General features: G+C 55.0%; 2 protein-coding genes across 5 annotated transcripts in view; one reads left to right on the top strand and one right to left on the bottom strand.

Moving 5' to 3' along the window:
• The window catches only part of SLC5A11 (solute carrier family 5 member 11), a 45214-nt gene extending 35607 nt beyond the window's left edge, over positions 1–9607 (top strand). The window contains exons 10-15 of the mRNA XM_036279583.1: positions 4855–4962; positions 5264–5414; positions 6918–7086; positions 7748–7963; positions 8561–8658; positions 9340–9607. Of these exons, the coding sequence (XP_036135476.1) occupies positions 4855–4962; positions 5264–5414; positions 6918–7086; positions 7748–7963; positions 8561–8658; positions 9340–9607 (1010 nt within the window). The remainder of the gene's footprint in view (positions 1–4854; positions 4963–5263; positions 5415–6917; positions 7087–7747; positions 7964–8560; positions 8659–9339) is intronic.
• A 5666-nt stretch (positions 9608–15273) lies between these two features.
• The window catches only part of ARHGAP17 (Rho GTPase activating protein 17), an 89452-nt gene continuing 79330 nt past the window's right edge, over positions 15274–25395 (bottom strand). The window contains exons 19-20 of one of the 4 annotated variants that reach the window (XM_036278662.1): positions 24400–24981; positions 15274–16021 (exon numbers count right to left, since the gene is read on the bottom strand). In XM_036278662.1, coding sequence (XP_036134555.1) covers positions 15891–16021; positions 24400–24981 — 713 coding nt within the window. In that variant the 3' untranslated portion in view covers positions 15274–15890. Of the gene's footprint in view, positions 16022–20305; positions 20329–22395; positions 22444–24399; positions 24982–25395 lie in introns of those variants that run through there. The other 3 variants (XM_036278665.1, XM_036278664.1, XM_036278663.1) reach the window with 3 other exon arrangements.

Raw genomic sequence — 25395 nt, 5'->3', positions numbered from 1 at the left:
CCTTATCCTCAATGGTGGCGCACAGGGCGAAGAAGGGAGGGGTGAGACAGTTACTGGGGCGGTCCAGCAGTTTTGTCAAAGGAATTCAGGACAATAGGAGTGAGGACAGCCTGGCCGGTGTGGCTCAGTGGTTAGAGCATTGGCCCACAGATCGAAGAGTCACGGGTTCGATTCCTGGTCAAGGATACATGCCTGGGTTGCAGGTTCAATCCCTGACCCTGGTCAGGGTCTTGCGGGAGGCAACCAATCAATGTGTCTCTCTCACACTTACGTTTCTCTCTCTTTCTCCCTTCATCCCTCCCGCTCTATCTGAAAACAATCAATGGGAAAAGTATCCTCAGGTGAGGATTTAAAAAAAAAAGAGGAGGGAAGAGTTGGGGACAGGAAGCAGGGTGTGTCTGTGGTGCCGGACTTTGGACTTAGCCTCCCGAGCACAGTGGCAGGAGGAACAGGGAGCCGCGGGCAGCAGGCTGGGGAAGGCCTGGAGGGAGGGAGAACCCGCTTCTGGGTTTTGTGGGGACGTGAGGGAAAACGTACAGCTATTTGGCAAGGCTTGAGATACGAATAAGAACGTGGTTCAGAACAGCCAACGTTCAACGTGCCCTTAGAAAAGGCCAGTCCCAGTGCGGAGAGTTGACAGCAGAGGGTGGGGTATGAAGACGGACTCTGAGCTGAGCTCTCTGGGCCTGAATCTGCCCGTCATTAGCTGTGTGACCTTGAACAAGGCACTTCATCTTGGTCTCTGCCTCTTGGTTTGTAAAATGGGGTTGGTCCTCGCTGGGCCCCAGCAGCTCCTGGCCTGTGGACACGCTTCGAGCGTTGTCTACACCGACGTTACCGCCGCTGCTCCTCAAAACGACCGTGCGAGGCGAGCACCTTCGTTATTCTCATTTCCAGATGAGGAAACCGAGGCTCAGAAAAGCAAATGCACCCAGTTAGGTATTCAACACGGTTTTGAGAGCCAGCTGTAGAAGGAGGGCCCTGGGGATCCACCGACAACAAGGCACATGTATCCCTGTGCGGCGGCACTCAGTTCCAGGAGGAGGGGCACTCAGTTCCATGAACGGATAAACGAGATGATCACTGATTGTGCTAAGTAAGTGCAGTGAGGAGGATTCACAGGGCAATGTCGCAGGGCATGCTGGGCAGGGACCCCTTCTGAAACAGGCCACCGTTGATCCACATGGATGGTTTGAAAATGTCACTTAGAGTGAAGCCAACCAGACCGGCGATGGACTGGCTGTGGGGTTCAGGAAAAAGAGGGCTCTGTATCACTCCCAGGTTCAGTGTGTCTTGCCACAAGCTGTGTGGGTGAGCCGGGGTTTAAATCCCGATGAGTCTGCCTCCAAACACTGACTCTGAGTCATGCTCCTGTCTCTCTCAGAAAATTGCATGTTAAGCTTTGGACCAATCCTCTTAAGAAATGTCAGCAGTGTTTCATTGTTAAATGAAACATAAGGTCATGTTCTACACCTCTAAGAACTTTGTAATGGAACAGATGAGTCTGGTGCTCATGAGGAAGCAACGTACAGTATAAATCAACCCCACACACGGTACAAGAATCAGTACAGAGGATGCAGGGGACATTGTGCGTCTGAAGGCTCAGACCAGAGCATCTCAAGCATGGTTCCCCGCAGCACCAGTGACCCCTTGGGACCTGTTAGAAATGCACATTTTCAGGCCCCAAAGCGCCACTGAACCCAAATCTCTGGGATTCTGTTTTTAACAAACCCATCGGAAGGTGGAGAAGCCCTGGCCTGAAGTGCCAGACTCGGGGTGAAGCCACCGCACCTTCCCGCCCCCTGCCCCACATCTCGGCTCCACCAGCTCCCCCCTGAATCTTCAACTAGGCCCGGAACCGCCAAAAACTATGCCCCAATCCTGAGCTCTCCTGAGCCAGGACCACACCCTCTCCCACTCCGTCCGTCTGGGAAATGGCACACACCTGCAAAGAAGCTCGAGTAGAAATTAAGAGAGAAGCAGAATCACCCTGAAGACAATAAAACACAAGCATCCCGAGATGTACCTGTTTACAAAGCCACCTGAGCTTTGGAATAAGCTAAGGATTTGAGACCGATCCATGACGCTTACCAGCTGTCTGATGTCGGGGGGCTGTGTAACCTCTCCGTGCTCCAGTTACCTGTCTTCAGAAGATGTGTGACTGTCTTCCCGAGGAGCCGCGAAGACCGCGTGGAAGGCGTATGCGCAGCGTCCGTCCGCGCCCCGATGCGCGGTGGGCCTTCCTGCAGCGTGAGCCTTCGGAAGGCCGCCTGTGCGGTGCACTGGGCTCCGTGAGCCAGCCTGCATTTCAAGCCCCGGGGCCTGACAAGGGAGCCCCGGCCATAAGGGGAGGGGCTGGTTAGCCCAGGAGAGGTGAGCAGGAGCTAGAGTGTTGGTTCCATTTATAACTTGGCCGAGCCAGCCGATGTTCCTATGGCGAACATATTCTTGAGACCGAACACAATTTCCTGCCTCCAACACGCTTTATAAACCTTGTTATTGGTCATGTCTTTCATGGTTGGAGGCTGCATTCCAAAAGATTCAACAGCAACTCTGTACTAATCAAACACCACAGGGAGGTCTTCTCGGTGTACCTGGGACAGTGAAGCTTTGGGACGAGACAGAGTCCGTAGATTTGAACGTGAGCTTGACCTTTGCCCCATCTTTCTTACCACATTCTGGACATGAGAATGTGACTGTTTTCTAATTTTTTCCTAAACTTCCTTGGGAGAGTCATAGAAAGCCAAGAACTTGGACCTCTTAAAAGCATTCTTCTCAACAAGATTGCTTCTCAATACTTCTTATCAAATGCTATTTTTGGTCCACAGTTTTAATTTTGTCTACAGCTGAACCAGAGTTTTGGGGGCATCCACTTTTATTCTGTAACAACTGCTATCAGTACCACTGATTGTGCTCTCTGCACCCATGTGCTCTGCCATGGTCGGGTCAGCGGAGAGGGGGGTCCTGGCCTCGGGCAGACAGGACGGGGTGCGGACGATTCTGCGAAGCCCAGCTGGCCCTCGGGCGTCCAGCGGATAGAAGGGCCTGAGGCACCTGCCATTTCTTAGGTCGTGTGCTTCATTAAACAAGAAAATGAAGCTACAACATTGGACTTTTAAATTGTGGTGGACTTCGAATGTTCACATTTATTAAATGAACAGTTTAAATGCAGATAAAAATACAGAGGCTAAATATACAGCCTCACCCAGGGACGCTGCGACACCTGCACTTGAGGCCCCAGCGAAACGGTCAGCACGACGCCGCGGATGTTGCGTGAGAAGCAGGAAGGAGCTGGGTGTGGGCAGCGCAGGGCTCCGTGCCCACCCCTGGGCTGGTGGTTCCCATGGGCACAGGTGCGGGTGGAGAGCCCGCGCTGCGGGTCAGAATGAGGAAAGAGGAGCTAGGCTTCGGGCTGAGCAGAGGGAGGCCTGGGAGCGAGCCATGGAGCGAGCCCAGCTGGCAAAGGAGACAGGAGGAACCGCGGCCCAGCCGGGGTGAGGGGTGCCGGCAGGCGCCAGGCGGCGGTGAGCATGTTAGCTCAGGGCCGAGGAGCCCAGGAAGACAGAAGGTGACCTGAAAGCTAGCCATGGGGACACGAAGACGGCGGAGATTCTGAGGGGCCAGGGGCCAGGGGCCAGGGGCCAGGGGCTAGGATTAGGCCCTGGGCGGGGTAACGGCAGACTCGACAAGGATGGAAAAGCATCACCCCCTTGGCCTGGCTTCTCTGGAAAACCGGATTGGGAGTCGGGAGACCGTGTTTCAGTTCTGCCTCTGACAGACCTGGCCGGGCGAAGGTAACCAGGTCCCTTCCCAACTCTGAGACCTTCCCTTCATCTGTGAGAGGGTTAAACTGATCTCTGCCTCCCTCATGTGGTTTTGAAGACAAGGATAGTGTGACCGCTAGCCCCTCCCACAGAGCTGGGGACTGACTGCGCACGGGGGCAGGTCTCGGCTCCTCTGGGGCCCCCAGCAGGACGCCTGTGCTGCGTGCCCATCACGCGGACGAGGAGGGCTCGGCCCGGAGGCCAGGTGGGTCTGCAGAAAGGTCAGGACGCTGCTCAGCAAAGAACAGACCCGGCACAGAAGTGCAGAAAGGGGGAGAGAGGAGCAGAACCAGCACATTGGGTTTCTATGAGTGTAAAATGAGGAACAGCTGCTGAACCACGTGAGCTGCTGAGAAGATGAGGAGAGAAATGTGACGCATATCTGCCGTGTCCAGCGATGGCACCCCCTTGGCAGCGCGGAGGAACAGAGGTGTCCCTTGGGCCGGGGGTGAGCCTGACAGAGGTCGCTGTGTTCGCACTGGCTCCAGGTGTGTCCGCTCCACCTGAGTCACCACGACAGCAGCTGGTGCATTGTCGGCACCTCCTGGGTCAGACCCAGGGCCAAGTGCGTTAGGTACTGGCACTCGGTCCATCCTCACTATAACTTTTTTTAAAACATATTTTTACTGATTTTTTTGAGAGAGGAAGGGAGAGAGAAATAGAAACATCGATTGAGAGAGAAACATTGATCGGCTGCCTCCTGCACGCACGCCCCCTACTGGGCATCGAGCCTGAAACCCGGGCATGTGCCCTGATGGGGAATCGAGCTGGGACCTCTCAGTCCATGGGACATGCTCAATCCACGGAGCCACACCAGCGGGCTGTCCTCAGTATAATCTTATGTTACTGTCCAAACTTGACCGAGACGGAAACCGAGGTTCCGACAGGTGCGGTAAGAGGGCCGTGGTCTGTAAAGTCATGGAGCCATGAACTCATGTAACCTGATCCTGCCTCCTGGAGCTGACCAGGGTCAGGCCACATTGTGGCCAGGCCTGGGGTCTGCTCACCTGTGGGCCTGTGTCCTCCACAGATCAAGTGGCCTGTGCAGACCCAGAGATCTGCCGGAAGGTCTGCGGCAACCCCTCTGGCTGCTCGGACATCGCGTATCCCAAACTTGTGCTGGAGCTCCTGCCCACCGGTAACCTCCCTCACCCGCTGCGGCACCCGGGGGGAGGGCGCTGCTGGGCTCTGCCTGAGGGAGGGCCACGCGGGGTGGTGGTGGGAGGCAACGGGCTCTGGGCCGAGGGACTGAGCCCCAGAGCCAGGGCTCCCCCGACCCCGCCACCGAGTCCTTCCTCATGGCTCCCACCCAGAGTTCTGCTTCCCCAGAGTTGAACCTCCTGGGGGTCAGCTGGCTGTGGGCCTGGGGTCAGGGGTCATGAGAGAAGGCAGCGGCCGTGAGCGCAGAGAGCCTGAGGCCAGACCCCCCTTCTCCCCAGGGCTCCGTGGGCTCATGATGGCTGTGATGGTAGCGGCGCTCATGTCCTCCCTCACCTCCATCTTCAACAGCGCCAGCACCATCTTCACCATGGACCTCTGGCACCACGTCCGGCCGCGGGCCTCTGAGAAGGAGCTCATGATTGTGGGCAGGTAAGCTCTTCTTGGGCGGGCGGGCCCGGGAGGGAACTGTCCAGAGCCTGGGGGAGGAAGCTGAGCCCAGCCAGAGGCAAGCTTCCTTACCCAGGCTCAGCCCCCGCTGATGGTGAAATGAGGTACATTAGGACCCCATGTGTAAGTCACTCATTCATTCAAGAGTTGTTCGATGAGCACCTACTATGTCCAGACGCTGGACATAAAGCAATGGAAAGAAACAACTCAGTTCCGTATGCATGGAGCTAGAAGAGAAGGGTAAATAACCAGGCAACTATAACCCCAACAGTGCCATGACGGGGGTCAGGAGACCTAGGGTTCAGAGAGGAGTCCCCAACCTGGACGGCCCTGAGGGTGAACAGTGTTAGCCAGGTAAAGGGGAGGAGGTGTCCCGTGTTTTAGGGGGGAAAGGTTTCTCGACCAAGACTTCTGCAATCCCTGAAGTCTAGCGGGAAACAGAAATGCTGCACACGTAAAATACACGTAAAGAAGCCCCGGGACTCTGCCCTGCAGGAAGCTGCACCCCGAGGGCTGTCTCAGCCTCGGCTCAGGACCACGGTTTTGAGCTGGGGCACCAAAAGCATAGCTGTAAGAGAAAACAAGGACACACTAGCCACCATTAAGAAAACGAGAAGACAGGCCGCAGAGGAGGGGAAACTATCTGCAAACCCTAATATCTGATGAAGGACAGTGACGCTATTCTGACGCTAAACTGCAAAACATGACCGTTGTCTGGGAAACTGCGAGACTCCCACACACCCACGAGAATGACCATCACCAGAGAGACGAGGGGAAACTGGAACCCTCCCAAGCTGCAGGTCGGAAGGTGAAGGGTTCAGCTGTTCACACAGGCAGTTTCTTAAGCAGTTAAACATAAACCTACCACACAACCGCCAACTGCACGCCTAGGAAGGAAACGGAGTCTGCGGGGACTGTACAGATGCTCACGGCAGCATGTTCTCACAAACGCAAATTGCAGAAACAACCTGATGTGCATGCTCGAGGGGGAGACACGGGGCATGGACCGGCGTGTCCACTCCGCCGTGGGGGGCGGGGAGCGTCCTGCAAAGTCAGCATCAGCTGACATCACACGCCTCACCAAGCTGCCCTGACCAAACAGAGCAGGCTGATTTTTAAGATGATAATTTTGCATGGCCCTTGGCAGAAAACAGGCTCCCCACCCGATTCAGCAGAATACTTGCCACAAAACAGGGACTGCAGTGCTGACGCCCGATGCCCGGATGGCCCTCAGACATGCTGAATGGAGGAAGCAACTGCCGAACACACAGACTGTCCGGCCCGCTGCTGTGAGATGTCCGGAAGGGACAGCCTCCAGACAGATGCCAAGTGCTTGCTTAGGGCGGGAATGAGAATGACCTGGAAGTGGGCATGGGGACTTCCCGGCACCACTCGACTGGATGAAACCACCTCCACAAAGCCATAAACCAAGGAGAGATTCCCAGGGAAGAAGGCAGTGACGTGGTCTCTCTCCACCTGCACCAGGCTGTTTGTGCTGCTCCTGGTGTTGGTCTCCATCCTCTGGATCCCGGTGATCCAGGCCAGCCATGGCGGCCAGCTCTTCATCTACATCCAGTCCATCAGCTCCTACCTGCAGCCGCCCGTGGCCGTGGTCTTCATCATGGGGTGTTTCTGGAAGCGGAGCAACGAGAAGGTAACTGCGGCTCACCCCGGCCCCCGCAGACCCCGGTGCTGCGTGAGGACGGAGAGGAGGGGACGGGAAGGGGGACCTGAGGGTGCCTTGACGTGGGTGTCCTCGGGGACGATGAGTTCTGTGGAGGCCGACACAGGGAGGGTGTTACCCGGCCTTCGCATAGAAGCAACAGGGCTTCTATTTCGATGCACATTCTCATGAACAGGAAAGCTGAATCAACAAGGGATGAGTAAGTTATATGTGATTAATTATGTGTGAAAGATAAATAGAGCCCTGGCCAGTTTGGCTCAGCGGTTGGAGCGTTGGCCTGCGGTCCGGAGAGACTCGGGTTCGGTTCCCGCTAAGGGCATGTACCTCAGTTGCAGTTTGTCCCCGGCCCTGGTTGGTTGTGCGGGTGGCAGCCACTCGATGTGTCCCTTTCACATCGATGTTTCTCTCTCTCTCTCTCTTCCTCTCTCTCCCTCCCACTCTATCTGTACAAAAAATGGAAAAATGTCCTCGGGTGAGGATAAAAAATAAAAAAAAAAGATAAACAGATAAGTGCTCCCACCCTTTTCAAATCACGGCCCCTACAGAGGCGGCTTGCTGAGTTCCCGGGGCGGAGCCCGCCGCCCGCCGCCCGCGCCCTGGGTGGCGCTAAGCGGCCTTCTCTGATTCGCAGGGTGCCTTCGCGGGTCTGACCGTGGGCCTGCTCCTGGGCCTGGTCCGGCTGATCCTGGACTTCATCTACACGCAGCCGCAGTGCCACCAGCCGGATGAGCGCCCCTCTGTGGTGAAGGACGTCCACTACCTCTACTTCTCCATGATTCTGTCCGCCGTCACCCTGGGCACCATGTCCACCGTGAGCTGGCTCACAGAGCCGCCCTCCAAGGAGAGGGTGCGTCTGGGCTTGACTGTGGCTCCACGGAGACCGCGCGGCGAGTGGCAGGGAGGGCACCCACCTGGCTGAGCTGAGAGGTCCCGCGTGGGGCTGTGGGGGAGCCTGAGTTCAGCACTCCGACAAACCGTCAGAAGCAGCTCCGCTGCGGCGGCTGCCCCCAGGCCCCACGCGGGCTGGCCACTGCTCGGGACTCACCCTCCTGTTCTCACTAAGCAAGAGCACAGACACTCGTCCCAGCACGTCCAGCAAAGCTCCCTGTTCCCATGGACAGTCAGCTCAAGACACGCTCACCTGCAAACCAATCGGTCCCCGTGGCCAGAGAAAGGGTTGTGCTGAGCGGCTGACCGCTGGGTCCCACAATACCCAGGGCTGGGGTTAAGCTCCAGGGACAAGCATGAGGGAGAGTTAGACCCAACACGAGAATTAGGGTTGTTAAGAAAGGGGCGGGCTGGTGCGGGAGTGCCCACTGGTTCCCAGCACGCGTGGGGGCGCGAGAGCGGACCAGGCAGACGAAGATGTGAAGGCCGAAGGTGGGGTTGGGCCGGCCGGGGCGGAAGGGACGACCGCCAGTCTCACATCCATCTCTGCTCCTAGCTCAGTCGCCTGACCTGGTTCACGCGTCACGACGCCAGGGTCCAGCAGGACCAGCCGCCTCCGCTGCCTCCATCCCCGGCCCCGAACGGCAGCGCACAGCTGGTGCCCGGTCCGGGAGCCCCGTCCCAGCCGCACGGTGAGCGGCCTCTGCCCGCTTACAGCAGCACCTGGAGAAGCATCACGTGTGCGAGGGGGGGGTTCTCACATCACAAGTCAGAAAGGGCAGCTTCGGCTTTCGGCATCCCCGGGGTGCCAGGGACCTTCAACAGACGCCTCAGCTGGGCAAGTCAGCAAACACTGGTTGGGATTTCACAAAAAACTCCAGATGTCCATCTTCTCTTGAAAAATAGGAAGATCTGGAGCCCTGGGCCCGTGTGTCTGCCCAGGACTGTCTGGAGCTGTAGAGAGGTGCCCGGAGGCCAGGATGCCCTGCAGGGAGCCGAGGTCCTCACCAGCCCCCGCTGCTCCGTGGCCCTGAGGCAGCTGGCTATGAATCCACACCCACTGAGGGGAGGGGGGAGCACCGGGCCACATGTTTCAGAGAAATGAGAGAATATCTCCTGGTGGAGGTGAGAAATATTCTGATGTGTTGAATATCCAAAGTGGCCCCCTGATTCCTAGATATCCCCTGCCTGACTCCATAGGACCTGAGAATGGTGAGGTCTAAAAACACCAGTTTTCCGGAATAAAGCAGCCTTCCAGAATTACACTATTAATCCACACCTTCCAGCAAAGACACAGAAAATATTTATCACGGTGCATGAAACACACCAGGTCAGGCCCCGCTCCTCTGCTCTGGGGACACGGCCCCTCCTGATGACCTTTCCTTGGTTCCTTTCAGGGGACGGGACCCGGAAGCAGCCCAGAGTGCTGAGAGCCATGCTGTGGCTGTGCGGGATGGACGGCGAGGGCCAGGCGGAGCCCCTGGGCAGGGCGGACCCCGTCATCGCGTCCCTGGAAGAAAACCCCTCGGTGAGAGCCCTTCTGGACATCAACCTCATCCTGTGCATCAGCGTCAGCATCTTCCTCTGGGGCTACTTTGCTTAGTGTGGGGGTGAACCTAGGGTCCAAGCACTCAATCTGTTTTCAATGCATCTTTTTTTAATGAAGGGAAAAAAAAATAAATAAAGCTTTGTTTGTTTACCATGAGCTTCAAGGATGTTTATGGGCCAGTTTCAACGTGACATCTAACTCTTTTCTTCTACAAAGGAACAAAGTTTAGAAGCTGGAAACTGGAGAGAAACCTAAAAGCCCCCTGTCTCCAAAAGCGAGTTACTCACGCTTCCTGCCCACGTGCAACAGCAACAGCCAAATTCAAAGGGGTAAAGAAGCCAGGAGAGCCCTGGCCGGTGTGGCTCAGCGGGTAGAGTGGCGGCCTGAGGACCAAAGAGTCACGGGTTCGATTCCGGTCAAGGGCATGTACCTCAGTTGTGGTTTGCTCCCGGCCCTGGTCAGGTCATGCAGGAGGCAACCAGTTGATGCGTCTCTCTCACGTCGATGTTTCTCTCTCCTTCCCTCCCTCTCCCCCACTGTATCTGAAGATAAATGGAAAAATATCCTTGGGTGAGGATTTAGAAAATAAAAATAAAAAGGAAGCCAGGAGACCTGAGACCTCCCAGCTCTGCGGCAGCCCTGTCTCCCGGGCCGTGCTGTGCACTTGAACTCGCCCAGCTCACATTCAAGGTGCATCCTCTCTCCTCTTCTACTCTTGCTGGCTGTGGCTGAAGGTTTTCTCATTGTGAAATTTGCCCCTTGACATGGTCTCTGGGAAATGCACCTGAGTTGGTGCCCTGGAATGTTGTGTTATCAAAAAGTCGGGGAATTGTGTGCGTTTCCCAGGTTCTGCTTAACCTGTTTCTCTGCTTAATTCCCCACAACAATGCATTCCTAAAACAACCAGCCAGAAAGATGGACAACTCCACAACCCATCTCTACCAGCCGAGGGCTTCCGATCGGAAGAGCTGTCACCAGCTCCGTGTGGAGCCAATCACCCTAACTTCTCTGCTCTGGGCCACAATGGGGCCTGCGGGCATGACCTGTAGGGCTGTTTGCCAATGCACAGCTGAAGGCAAGGGCAGGCCAACAGTTAGCCCTGAGACCATCTCTGGGGAGCCCAGGGCCATGAGCTCTTATTCTCGTCCGGAATAAAGGGGGCTGGAGGGGTGGACTGGAGCCACTTACTGATCTGACAACTGAAGAGTGGAGGAGACCTTCAAGGGAACCCGCCTTCCAGACTTCGAAGGAATGGGGACAGAAAACCTGGCCACTCAGTGGTGTCTTGGTGCCCTTGACACTTGGATGCAGCTGGTCCAAAGGTAAGTGTATCGTCAGCTTGGCCTCCCCATCAAAGGCCGAGCTTTGGTCCACTAATGCAAACGACAGCTGGCTGGACGGGGCACGCCGGCCCCCCGGAAGGGCCTCTGAGAGAGCTGGCTGGACGGGGCACACCGGCCCCCCAGAAGGGCCTCTGAGAGAGCTGACTGGACGGGGCACACCGGCCCCCCAGAAGGGCCTCTGAGAGAGCTGACTGGACGGGGCACACCGGCCCCCCGGAAGGGCCTCTGAGAGAGCTGGCTGGACGGGGCACACCGGCCCCCCGGAAGGGCCTCTGAGAGAGCTGACTGGACGGGGCACACCGGCCCCCCGGGAAGGGCCTCTGAGAGAGCTGGCTGGACGGGGCACGCCGGCCCCCCGGAAGGGTCTCTGGGAGAGCTGACTGGACGGGGCACGCCAGCCCCCCGGAAGGGCCTCTGAGAGAGCTGACTGGACGGGGCACACCAGCCCCCCGGAAGGGCCTCTGAGAGAGCTGGCTGGACGGGGCACGCCGGCCCCCCGGAAGGGCCTCTGGGAGAGCTGGCTGGACGGGGCACGCCGGCCCCCCGGAAGGGCCTCTGAGAGAGCTGGCTGGACGGGGCACACCGGCCCCCCGGGAAGGGCCTCTGAGAGAGCTGACTGGACGGGGCACACCGGCCCCCCCGGAAGGGCCTCTGAGAGAGCTGACTGGACGGGGCACACCGGCCCCCCCGGAAGGGCCTCTGAGAGAGCTGACTGGACGGGGCACACCGGCCCCCAGAAGGGTCTCTGGGAGAGCTGACTGGACGGGGCACACCAGCCCCCCGGAAGGGCCTCTGAGAGAGCTGTTCACGGGTGTGGCTGGGCCCCATGATAGCTCCTGGAGGGAGCCTGAGCTGGTAGCAGGGCAGGGCTCACAGTGAGACTGAGGGCCCCCCAAGGGCCGCAGGTGGGCAGTGGGAGGCCCAGGGGCCTCAGCGCCCCAGCCAAGCCCGGTGGCCGCTCTGGACTGCCACACCGAGAGCTCCCTGTTGCTGGGGTCAGAAGTGATTTCAGAGGGTGCTGTCACGGGCACACTCAGGCCACTGCCCCAGCCTCCTGACGGCCTCCCTGCCTCCAGTCTCGCCCATTGTCCAGCCGCAGGCACAGAGCAAATCTGGTCAAGTCGCTCTCGGCTGAGACTCCACCGGTGCCCTCCCCAGACGCCCCGGCGGAGCCGAGAGCCAGGCCCCTCTCGCTGCAACTCGGACCACTCTGCCTTTGGGGCTCAGGCCACACCTCACGCAGGTCTCCCCCCTCAGGGCCTAGCACAGTGGCCGACACACAGTGGGCTCCATGAGAATGGTTTCAAATCCCCAATGAGGAGGTTTTTGCCTCTGCTCTTCCCTCTGCCCAAACTATCCTTCCTTCACCCCTGGTAAACTCCTAGCCTCTGCTTAAACATCACTTCCTCCAGGAAGGCCCCCGATCACTCCACTCCTACTGTGACATGTGCCGTCAAAGCCAGTATCCCATTTTGTTAATTACTTGTCTTCCCAACTGCAGCTTAAGTTCCTCAAGGGCAGAATGTCACTCACACTAAGGCCTAGCACAGCACCTGGCAAATGAATGAATGGATGACCTTAAAACACAAATGTCGCCCAGCTGGTGTGGCTCAGTGGTTGAGTGTCGACCCACGCATCAAGAAGTTGCCAGTTTGATTCCTGGTCAGGGCACATGCCCAGGTTGTGGGCCCCATCCCCAGTGAGGGGCGTGCAGGAGGCGGCCAGTCGATGTTCTCTCTCATCCATGTTCCCATCTCTCTCTCCCTTTCCCTTCCTCTAATGCACGCGCGCACGTCACCTGGCTCCTTACCTCACGCCCAGCAGCCACACCCCTCCCTGCACGGCTGCCCAGGTGCCTGCGGCCCAGGAACACCATTTCTGCATCGAGTTAGTTCCTTGAGGTCCAAGCGCGTGGAGGTGACCGAACGCAGACCAGTGTCCTCTGGCCTTAGGAACTGTGCCACTTCAAAGCACTCCTTGCCCGCCATGGTCTCCGAGCTGCCCCGTGACAGCCCTCCCCTCTGGGAAGGGCCCGCTGGACCTGCCGCCCACGTCCACCTGATCCCGGCCGCACCTGCTCTTCTCCCAGCTCTGCTGCACCGCCCCCGGCGATGAGTACAGCGGACTGTCACACCGTCCCTCATGCACGTACTGCCCTCGACAATTTCCAAATGCAGGGTGTCAGGCCTTCATGCTCCCGCCCCCTCACCTCACCACTGCCAGCCTCCCACTCCACCTGCAGCTGCCCCCGGCCACGCAGCCCCCCCCTCCTCTCTGAGGCGCCTGCCTCCCCTCCACACCGTCTCCGTTTCCTGGGTGCTGGTCTGCGGGCGCCCGGGCACCGAGGCCATGCTTGTAAGCGGCAGGTGGGCTCTGGAGGCCTCACCGCGTCCAGAAGGGTGAGCCCTCGGCCACCTGGAGGACACACGGCCATGACTTATGAGACCGGGCTTCAAGTCCAGGCCCTCTATGATCGTGAAAGGCCATTCCCACCATGAAACGGCATGCAAATGTTTTTGGGTCATTCAAATGTAATTTATTAATATGCATAAAAACTGAATTCATATATAAGTAGAGAGGGCGAAAACCAAACCGTGGTGAATTTTTTGTACTTCCCAAAACATATTTGGTCCCAACATTCTCTGTGTCATTTGTGATGTTTCGATGTGCGTGATGGACAGACCCCAGGAAGACTGCAGTGACCCCCACTTCCTGGTGTAATCCCCTCCCCAGCTTTGACCCACTAGAACCCTGTGGCAAAGGGGTGGGATGTCAGTCCGCGGCGAATGACCTCACCGAGTCACCTGAGGCTGTCCCGCAGAAGACTCACTTAAGAGGTGGTCCTGATGGAGCAGCAGCCACACGGCGGACACCCACCCCAGGAACCAGGCGGCGTCTGGGTGGCAGCCAGGAGCTCCGGCCCGGCCCACAGCCACAGACAGGAGTTCTGCTGACCCGGAGGGGCTGAGGCCTGGCGCCTCCCCCGTCGGACCTCCAGATGGGCCCCGGCCCCGGATGGCACCTTGACTGCAGCCTTGAGAGGCTGTGCAGGGGACCCAGCGAGCTGTGCTGGACTCCTGACCTGCAGAAACTGCAAGATCGTACGTGTGAGTTGTTTTGCGCCACCAAGTGTGTGGACATTTGTCATACAGCAGCAGATAACTGACACGGCAGGGTCTGTGACACCTGTGTGGATGTGAAGACGGACTGGTGGGGAGACTGGGGGAGACGGAGGCGCCGGAAGAGCTCTGCACCATGGAGATGGACAGCGGCCTCAATCTGGTGTTGACACCCACCTGCACACACAGTCATTTTGTTTAGATTGGAACTGTTGAGGTGGGGAGATTGCAATAAACAACGGGAGAGTGAAAGCTAAATATTCTTAAGATGACGAGGGTACGGCTTGTATTGCAGAACCAGGGATAACAAAACACACGCTACGTTCTGGGAGGATGTGCACCATGGACTGTCCTGGTCCCCAGGCAACAGGCACGACGTCCCAGTTTCCTCCTGAGCGGAGCTCGGGCAGCATGGGGGAGACGCCTCCAAGCTGCTCCAGGCACTGGGCTGGACAGCGGGCTCCCTGCAGCTCAGCACAGCTGGCATGTGGACGGAGGACGGGGAGGGTGAGCGAGCCCTGCACAAACGTGAGTGTAAGGTGCGGGGCAGGTGGGCCATAGGCAGACCTCTGCAGTTCACGTAGAGTGCTTCGGGGCTCGGTGCACCTGAGTCAGGAGGAAAAAGGGACTGCCCTCTTTAGGCTAACCTTGCTGAGTTAATTCACAGTGGAAGGAGGCCCGGTGTGTGCCGGGATACACCGTGCCACGCACAGCAAGCAATTCTATGGATGGGATGGCTCAGGGCAGCCAATGCTGGCAGCATGCTCATTACTCCTGAGACCAGCCAGCCTGGGCCGTGGGGAGGGGCTCTCCCTCGAACAGCCATCCCGTCTGCTGACCCCTCTTTGCTCCACTTCCCCATCAGCTCCTCCCAGTATCGCAGTCCCGGGAAATGGAGCTCCGGTGGGGAGCTGGCCCTGACTTCTGCATGAGGCTGCAGGGCAGGGGCCAGCCAGAGCCTACCTGTCTCCAGGTGGACAAGAAAGGGTGTCAGGACTGGTAAGAGCAAAAAGGGCCTCACCCAGGAAACCATCAGTGAGGGACAGTCAGCCAGGAGGTCCCTGAGGCACCTGGTGGCCGGTGTCACTGCTGTGACTTTGTTCTCTAGTCTTTCAAGAGTCTACAACAGGCTGCCCGGGCAGCCTGGCCACAATTCTGCTGTTTAAGTGCGCACACACACACACACACACACACACACACACACCACCAGTTTTGCCTCCAAAAACAATCGAGTTTTCATATAAACCACAGAATATATTTAATTCAAATTAAACATGGAACTAGAATAATGTTCGGTCCTTATCAAGTAGCCATTACATTGTTTTTAAAAAAGAACAGTACATTTCTTTCTACATTCTGCCAATCCAACAAGGCACAAGTTACAAGTTACATCCAGTTTTCCGAGGTGACAGACCCAGCGTCGCCCCCAGTGCCCGGGCTGCGAGGGTCAGGGAGACCCGGACCGCACTCCATGCGCAAGCCCCTGCAGCAAGCAGGAAGGCCCAGGGAGTGGAGGGAGGCGGCTGCACAGTGTGCGCTTCATCAGACGGACAGCAACGCGCTGCTGCTTCTTCATTCCAAACTGTGGCTGGTGTCCCCGCACTGACAGCAGTGACGAGCTCGGCAGGGACGCCCTCTCCTCTCTGAGTCTCTGCAGTTCTGTTTGGCATGATTTCCTTCCTAGGTAGAGAAAGCCAACTTCTTCAGACACAGGTCATTCAGCTTTAAGGGTCAGCCTCCTCTGCTGCTGGGCTGCGAGAAGGCAAAGCCCTCCGTGGTCGAGCTTTCTCTCCCCTCCACTGAAAGCTGTTCGCTGTTTGGTCTGCCTGCCCTGTTCCACAAAGGGGTGGGGAGGTCACGGGCCGGGGGCTTTCTTCACAAGGCGGTGCTTTCTGTATCATTGTCCATGTCCAACAGAACGCGGCCGGGCAGGTCTCTGCTTGCTGAGTCCGAATGCATTTCAGGAAGGACGTTGCGAAGCGGTTCTGATACCCTAGAATTGGTGTCTGGACAAAACACACGAGACGGCATCAACGCATGACCGCACCCAGGAGGCCACCCGAGGTGCCGAGAGGAAGACAGGCTGGAGAGGGGGAGCGTCACCCGTGCGCACATGTTCCCTTACCAGAGGCACCATTAGGCGGAGTCAGGTCTTTGAGACCCAGAGGCAGCTGTGTGGCACAGCCCCACCTCCTGCCCTGCGGTCCTTCCTGCCCTTCCTGCGAGCCCGAGCCCGGGACAGGAAAGGAGGCTGCATCTCATCAGCCTCCAGTGCAACAGGTGAGCCCTGCTGGGCTGCAGAACAGGTGCACTTCCCTGGGAGGGGCTCCCTCACTGCGGCTGAGACTCCCGCTGCTCATGCCGGACCACTCTGGGTTGTGGGGCTGAGCTGTGCACTGCAGGGTGTTCAACAGCATCCCGGCCCTCTACCCACCAGAGGCTGGTGGCACACAGCCCTCTCCCCCACTGTGAGAACCAAAGATGTCTCCAGATACTGCCAAATGTCCCTTGGGGGACACCATTACCTCTGGTTGACAGTCACTAAGGTAGGTCACAAATCTCCTGCAAGTATTTTCTCACCTGTTTCTAAAACTTACATCCCCCCCCCCCCACTTTTAAATGTCTTATGCGGACTGGAACTACTTTAGCAACAGCAAATATATGGTCCTCAAGCCACTGTCCCTCACTCCATGCTCACAGGACACCCTAACCAACCACAGCCCTCCCTGCTGAGGCGACGCCCTTCTTCACTCACTCACGCAGATCCTCACTGCACCTGCCGCGTACCAGGCACGGCCCCACCTGAGGACACAGCAGTGGGCCAGCCAGACAGCTGTAATGGAGCCCGGGGCAGAACAGGGCCCTGGCCAAGCAGAGCATTTGCTTTTCTGGTAGATGTAGGTGCTAGCAAACAATGAGCCTCATTAGAGCTTTTGGGGCTGGGGCAAGAGAGAAGGGCAGTGTTCTATCTGCTGTGGCGTCACTGTGCTGGGCCAGACCTCGTGCAGGCAGCGGGAGAACTGGCGTGGGAGGCGGGCGTGCTGGGCTCTCCCTCTGTGCGCAGGAGCTGCTTGGGCAGCACTTCTATCTGCCCGCCCCACAGGCAGAGCTGGCCATGCAGGTGCACCTCTGGGGGCTCACTGCTCTGAGGCTGGCTCCTGCCCCCACAGGTCCCCGTAGCCCTGAGCTGCTAAGATCCACTTACCCCTAGGGGTGCCCCTTTGCTCACACGGAGTCCTGGGTTGGCGGGCCTGTCCCTCAATATTTTCTGTGCACCACAACTCAGAAATTTCTAGATTTGTGAAGGTGGCAGGGTGTCAAAGAGTTCAGGTGCTGAACGCCATTTCAGACAATACGGTCTAATGATAACTATAACACCAACGGCACCACGCTGAATTGCACCCCCAATGGTACAGTAGGGGGGTCCAGTGCACAGAATAGAGGATGGCTTGAATTTGTCCTCAGCAGAAAGGAATCCACAGGGCAGGGACTGTGTTTGTCTTGTCCACAGTGCCTAGAACAGTGACTGGTTAATAGCAGACGCTCAGTAAATTTTGTGGCTGGCCAGTTGGATGGACGAAAGAATGGATGGAGGAAGGAACAAATGAATAGATGACGAGTCATCTACCCCAACCGCCTTCCCATTCCTTTCTTTCCACAGCCTCAGGTAAAGCAGCAGCATGTCTCAAAGACGAGCCTGGCACAAGAGCCATCACAAATTCAGCCCGTCCCAGAGTGAACAGGACAAGCCCGGCAGGAGCCGCCCGGGCTGCGCGATGCAGGGGAGCGCACACCAACTGGATCCCTGCCGCTGACACCTGTCTGCGTGCAAACTCGGCACCTACCACCCACAGGAGTCTTCAGAGGGTAAACTCGCTTTGTCATACACCACATCTAAATCCTGGATTTGCACTTTTCTGAATGTCTCTGGCTCTATCTATGATGAACACACACGACTTATACTCAGAAGTTCCTTTCCTCTCCGCCTGGCTTACCTGAGGTTAGCGGGTATGTTTCTTCCCCAGCCCGTCTCTCTTACATGGATCATTTCTTAAAAGAAAGCCACACGTCTGTTTGCACACAAAGAGCAGCAAGAACCACAGCATGTGTGCGGAGCCATCTTCAGAGCGAGACCAGTCCCCGTCAGAGGCTGACCGTGCCAGTGCTGCCCCAGGTATGGTGTAGGTGCACACATCACAGTCTCTCTCAGGACCCTGGGCAGCACTGGGCCCGCCGAGATAAGGAAGGGACAGGCCACCCTGAGAACCTTGCCTGCAGTGCCAAGGCCAGAGCACTGAAGCCAGGCCGCCTGGACCCTGGACTCTGTTATATCGGCCTCACACGCTCCCTCCTCCCCAAAGGGGTTTGTATGTCCTTTGGTGAGGGTCTTGAGACAGAAGACTGTATCTGAGAAGACAACGTGTTGAGTCTTAAACAGTCTGGTTCATTCTAGTAAAAAGGTTATTTTAGAAAAATTTAAAATACTTCTAAAACCCCAGGCTGTGAACTGACGTAAGGCCCCACTTTCCATTATGTATGCGTTCCTAGAAGGGCTGGTCTCTGAGCACAGGCTGCTGGGAGCCGAGTTCACACGGCAGATATGATATCAACAAAACAAACCAGACGAACAGAGAAAGAGCTGGGAAGAGCCTCAGCTCAGGCAGCATGTGAGGTGGCTCCTGCTGATCTGGGTTCCGGCAACCAGGTCCCTCCTTTCCTGACTACGTTAGTCCAGGAGGTGTCCCTCTGGGGCCAGGGCTGGGCCTCTGCGGTTTAGGGTATGGTCCTGGAAGACTTCTCTCTCACGTCAACAATCTTCATTATGTGCTTAGGTTTAAGTCCAGCCTCTAAATCTCCAAGGTTATTCTGACAGCCACTTCGACAGGTTATCGAATACAAACACATTCTTGAAATTAAACAACTGCAGGTCAGCCAACCCCTCCCCACCACTCATTCCTCTCCCCTAAACTGGAGCCTGTGGGAGTGACTTCTTCCTACCCCCCTTCAGATTTCTAGGGCTGTGAGGCTTCCGGTCTGTGACAGCTGTGAACCAAGCCTCTGCCATGTTAGTCAAAGGGGATGCTGCTCACTGTGACAGGACCCTGATGTCTACTTAGAAAAAGCAAACTGCAAACAGAGGCCACTTAAATGTCCAACTATAAGCAATAATACATCTGCTTAACAACATACTTTGCAACCATCAAAAAGACGGTTGTAAAACTACATATAAAATGGGAAAGAACATTTGATGTAAAGTAAAATAAAAATGCAAGACCTGCATATGCCAAATAATTTTGATAATGTACTCTCTTGCCTTTTAGAAAAATAAAAAAATTAGAAGGAAAAATAATAGAATATGAATATTAGACTTCTTCAATTGCAAAAGGGTAATTTCTTATTATTTTTGGTCCCCAATCTGCTTTAATATCTATGCTGACATTTTAATGCATTACTTTCATGATATAAAAATAGTTTAATTTTAAAAAGAGATCACTGAGAACCAGCACGGTGTCAGTTTTTAATGAGCCCTAGGAGTGGCTGGTCCACCGCCAGGCAGTGGGCGAGTGAGCATGGCGATCCTCAGGCTCCCGAGATGAAGAAAAGCCTTCCTGCGAGCCTTGTCTTTTCCACCCACCGCTACCTGGTGCACAGAATCCAGGTGCGAGCACCTGGGCTCCTGACCTCTTGTGACTGGGTCCCAGCAGGCTGGGTCAGGCATACAAGTTTTAAAATGTTTACATATGACATAACTGATTTATCTCCTTTTTTCTAGAGAAAATGATGACAAATAGCTGCCAAGTATTTGGACCCACTGTGTATTAAGAACTAAGATGCTTTTCTGATTTCATCAAATGCAATCCCTCCGACAATAATTCTCACAAACGTCCCCGTGTCACAGAGCACCCAGGTCGTGCCTGCCCGGCATTACATAGGAGCTGCAGTCGAACTCGGGCGTGTCCAACTCAGTGCGCGTGCTTCCTACGGCACCTCCTGCCGCACCTCCTGCCCCACCTCCTGCCGCCCGGCAGAGAGAAGAGTGGAAACTGGAGAAGCACCAGGCAGCCTGCGGCCCGTCACACCTGGGAACACGGTATCGGAGCGCTGACAGCAAGCAGGACACATAAGCCAGCCTCCTTTGCACATGCACTGTTAGTGGGGATGCACAGACAGGGTTAGAGTGACTGGTTAGTAACTGGCATTAGTGCACAAACATGATCATAAAGTAGCAAAAATGCTTTGGCCAATCAGGTGCCTTTTCCTTACCATTAAATATTCCAATTTCAGTTCTGACTGATTATGGCAGGTCATACATCTAAATTATTTAATAAAATGTTTAAGTTAGAACACTCTTTGCTAAAATCTATTACATTAGAAACAGCAAGATGCAAACTCTTTCTTGTGACGCTAACATCCTACTGCTTTGGAAGAAACAATGAAGAGACTCCAATGGCAGCGGCAGATTTGCTGTGTCCCGGGTGCTGCGCTGAGCAGCCAGCAGCCGCAGCCACACCTGTGTACCACGCTCTCCCCCAAGAGCTTGTTTCCATCCCCAGCCTCAGTTCAGCTTTCTAAGATTAAGTGCTCTCGACAAACAACTCATCGGGAGCAATCTGTCTGCACTGAGTCCCCCAGGCGGGAGCCCGACGTCATGACAAAGGGGCTGCTCCCCTTCCTGAAGCGCCCAGTGGTCACATTCAAGAATGGCTCCCAGCAGCAGAACCGACACGCACGACTCTCAAATGCCAAACACTGGTCTTGTGTGCGCGTCTACTGGCAATCCAGGGGACTTTAACAAGTTAAAAGTTAATTCTGTAATACAAAGGTAATGGTGGGGACCAGGAATTTCTTGAGTTAGGAAAATTCATAGCATAGATTGGCTGTTAAATATTTAGCTAATATCCCAAGGAAAATTACTTTTACTATATATTTCCACTTAACTGATGCTTGTGAAGTACAGAGTATTACAGTGTTGAAGCAGATAAAAAAAGAAAATAACCTTCTGGAATAAACACACCCCAAGTAACAACGGTATTAAACAACAGACATAATTCTACTTCATAGCCTTTCATCTAAATAAAAGGAAAAGTCTGGGGAATAAAAATAACCTTTTCAGAGGACTGGACACCTGTGGGTCTCCAACCCCCCGCGAGCACACTGGTTGGCAAGCAAAGGCGGGACCTGAAGGATCACGGACTAGAGCCAGCCCCTGGGACACACATTCTGACGTGTCTCAAATACCGATGTGTTACGGGCACAGCCTTGGTTAGGGTCACGCTGTGACTTCCACAAATGGGCCGCCTTCGACTTGGGCTCAGCTCCAAGGAGTCAGGAAGGCAGACCACGCCTGTTCCCTCCTCCATGTCTTATGGGTCGGGCTCCTATTTTCCCCTCTGGTTTCTTCAGAGTCTTGCTCAGACCCAAGCTGTGAACAGTCTGGCTAAGCAGCCCGCTAAAGGCTCAAGGCTCCGATCGGCTGATGAGAGCACTCTGCACGTGAGAGCCTTATGCCATCAAACGTGGACCCAAGGCAAGATTCAGGTGGGCCTCTTGGCACCTTTAGAAGCTCCTATGGTTTGCCCTGGCCGGTTTTTCTCAGTGGTTAGCGCGTTGGCCTGCGGACGGGAAAGTCCTGGGTTTGGTTCCCGCTAAGGCCATGTACCTCGGTTGCAGTTTGTCCCTGGTCCTGGTTGGGGTCGTGTGGGTGGCAGCCACTCGATATGTCTCTCTCATGTCAATGTTTCTCTCTGTCTCTTCCTCCTTCTCTCCCTCCCGCTCTATCTGAGGATAAAATGCAAATTGTCCTCAGGTGAGGATAAAAAAAATAAAAAAATAAAAGCTCATGTGGTTTAAGAAAGCAATGTAAGCATGCTAGAATGCAAAGGGATTTAGTAAGGGATATTTGGAAGAAGATTTTTGTTTTTGGTCCTGAAAATGAAAAACATTACATTAAGCAGCTCCATGCAGTTAACTTGCACTTAAAATTAAATTTTATATAATTAAATATTAAAGCTCAAGACACAGGGACACAATTTCTCTTGCTGACTGCACCGAGTTCTCCTTGGTTGGACGTCATAAGCCAATCAATGACAGATAAATCACGCCAGAAGAGCAGAACGCTTGTGAAAGGCTTACCAAAAAGAAAGAAGACATTCTTAGTTATCTTATCTGAGCAGCTTGAAATCGGGCTCTCCATCTACCAGCAGCTACCGCTTGAATTTGGAGCACTGCTGCTCCAAGCGCCCGACAAAGACATAAGTCACGTCTCCGGCTGCAGAGCTGACAGCATGGGGCCAGAGGCTGCTCCTGAGCACAGACTCAAAAGCGCGCACACACACATAGGCTAAGCACACTTGGGGCAAGCTGCTCGGGAGCTACAAACCTTAGTCCTGGAAACCTTCCCCACCTGTGAGGGCGCTAGAGAGGGCGTCTATTGGGAAACAAACAACAAACCAAACGTGGATTTATTTTTCTAAAAAAAGCAGAGGTGTCATCAGAAAAGACGTTATTAACTACTTTACAGCACATGCAACTTACACATTACAGTCCTTAAAAAAAAAAAGGTGATCAAAAGATAGACTAGTCAGCCAATCCTCATCACTTGGGGTACCCAATTTGGGGTGCCCCTTGGTTCATTTTCAGCTGAGAAGTCACTCAGTATGGTTGGGAGCCCGAAGATAAAACAGCTCCACTAAAACAACAACAAAACAAAAATAAAACAAAATAAAAAAATATATAAATAAAAATAGCTCCACTGGGCCCTAGCCAATTTATCTTAGTGGTTAGAGAGTCAGCCCATGGACCAAAGAGTCAGGTTCAATTCCCAGTCAAGGGCATGTACCTGAGTTGTAGGTTTGATCCCTGGCCCTGGGTGGGGTTGTGCAGGAAGCAACCAATCGATGTGTCTTTCTCACATCGACATTTCTCTCTCTCTCTCCCTCCTTCCCTCCCATTCTAATTAAAAATCAATGGATCCCAGCTGGTGTGCTCAGTGGCTGAATGTCAACCCATGCACCAAGAGGTCGCCAGTTCGATTCCTGATGAGGGCACATGCCTAGGTTGAGGGCTTGATCCCCAGTGGGGGGCATGCAGGAGGCAGCCAATCAATGTTCTTTCTTATCGATGTTTCTCTCTCTATCTCCCCCATTAAAATAAATAAAAAATATTTTAAAAAATAAAATCAATGAGCCCTGGCCAGTTTGGCTCAGCGGTTAGAGCGTCGGCCTGCGGTCCGGAGAGACCCGGGTTCAGTTCCCGCTAAGGGCATGTACTTCGGTTGCAGTTTGTCCCCGGCCCTGGTTGGTCGTGCGGGTGGCAGCCACTCGATGTGTCCCTTCACGTCGATGTTTCTCTCTCTCTCTCTCTTCCTCTCTCTCCCTCCCACTCTATCTGTACAAAAAATGGAAAAATATCCTCGGGTGAGGATTAAAAAATAAAATAAAATAAAATAAAATCAATGAAAGAATGTTCTCAGGTGAGGATTAACCAAACCAAATAAACAAAACCCCCCTAAGAAATAGTAAATCAGAGCACTTTATTTCAAAGTCATGATTAAGCCCTGGCCAGTTTGGCTCAGCGGTTGGAGCGTCGGCCTCCAGTCCAGAGAGACTCGGGTTCGGTTCCTGCTAAGGGCATGTACCTCGGTTGCAGTTTGTCCCCAGCCCTGACTGGGTCGTGCGGGTGGCAGCCACTCAACATGTCCCTTTCACACTGATGTTTCTCTCTCTCTCCCCCTCCCATGCTATCTGAATAAAAAATGGAAATATGTCCTCGGGTGAGGATAAAAAAAAGAAAAAAAAAGTAAAGTCATGATTAAATAAAAACAGTCATGGTCTAGACTACCCACAGAAAATGTCTCTTAAGTAGCCCTCTAAACTCTGTACAGTCACCATTCCAAACAGGGTCCCAAGGAACCAGGAGAACACCTGGTTTTTCCACTCTCTCGGAACAGAGAGAGCCCCCTTCCTTGAGCATCTAATGTGGCACAAATCATGCTTTTTCAAGTTACACCTGAAATGCTTCACTTACTATGAACATTTTTACCCTTAGAAGGAAAATAAGAATTTTAATGAGGAATTCACTAAAAAGTGAATTTCACACTCATGGATAATACCTTCTACCTGGATTAGGTCACAGTATTCAGACAAATGTACATGTAGCTAGATCCTAAACACACAATGAAACTATAAATAAATCAGGGTCAGCAAACTTCAAGGGTTCTTAGTAAATACCATGGACTGTGCCAACCATGTGACCTCTCAGACAACGCAGCTGCTTCAGCACAAAAGCAGCAGCCACTGGGGACCACATTTGCAGTTGGCCCCCTGCTGTAAACCACAGCCCCAGTGGGGCGGGCACAGAAGCCCAGAGCAGAGATCCTACTCACCTGTGACTATTTTGGAGGCAGTGAGCACCGTGCTGGAGAGGCTGCCATCTCCCGCAGGGTAGGCACCAGGAGGGTTCGGGGGTGGGGGCACGCTGGGCCGGTTCCTGGGCTTTGGTACTGGTCTCGGTCTTGGTAAGGTCCCGGCATGCGGCTGTGCAGTCTCAGGGTGGCCCAATGCCGGGGGCTGGGAGGCCGGCAGGCCCAGGCTCTGCTTAGCTAAGGGTGGAGTGCTGGGAGGTGTGGGTGTCCTGGGTGGGGTGCTCGTAGGCTGCTCCGGCCCCTGCTCACCTGACCTGGCCTGTGACTGCGGGGCCTGTGTTGGGGGCTGCGGCGGAGGGTGACTGGGTGCCTGCATCGGAGCTAGGCTGCCCGAGGGTCTCCGGGGTGCAGACAGCTGTGAGGCGGCACACGGCTGCCCGGGGACGAGGCCTGCATGCTGGACAGGAGGAGACGGGCTTCCAGTGGCTGGCTTCGGTGACAAGCTGGGTGCCTGCTGCGCTGTCCCTGGGGAACTCTGGCCCCCGGGATGGCCAGGAGGTGGGTTTCCTGGTTTCGGGGGTGCTGGAGCAGGTTTCTTAACAGCTGCACAGAGGGGAAAACAACTTTCAGTAAGCACAGCACAGTGACGGCTGACACCCTCGGGACCAAGGCGACCTTGCTGTTCGGCCGTGTGGATGCACTGCTCCCAACAGGACGTGACCCGGTGGCACCTGCTCCCTGTGGTTGTCCTCCTGAGACCCAGAGACGAAGAGAAAACCATCTGACAAATGAAAATTGAGGCATTTTCTTCAAAATGCCTGACTAGTGCTCCCCAAACTGCCACGGCCATGAAAAACCAGGGGAGACAGAAACTGTCACAGAGCAGAGGAGGCAATGAAGACAGCATGACGAAATGCAATGTGGTCTCCTGGATGGGGCAAGCCTGAGGCAGGAAATGGCCATCAGTGAGAAATGGGGATGTGTGACCCCAATAAGGACTGGAGTCACTAGCAAGGT

This window comes from Molossus molossus, unplaced genomic scaffold (genome assembly GCF_014108415.1).
Source record: "Molossus molossus isolate mMolMol1 unplaced genomic scaffold, mMolMol1.p scaffold_m16_p_3, whole genome shotgun sequence".
Lineage (NCBI taxonomy): Eukaryota > Metazoa > Chordata > Mammalia > Chiroptera > Molossidae > Molossus > Molossus molossus.
The sequence above is the reverse complement of the archived record's forward strand: the minus strand, read 5'-3'. Positions and strand labels throughout refer to the sequence as shown.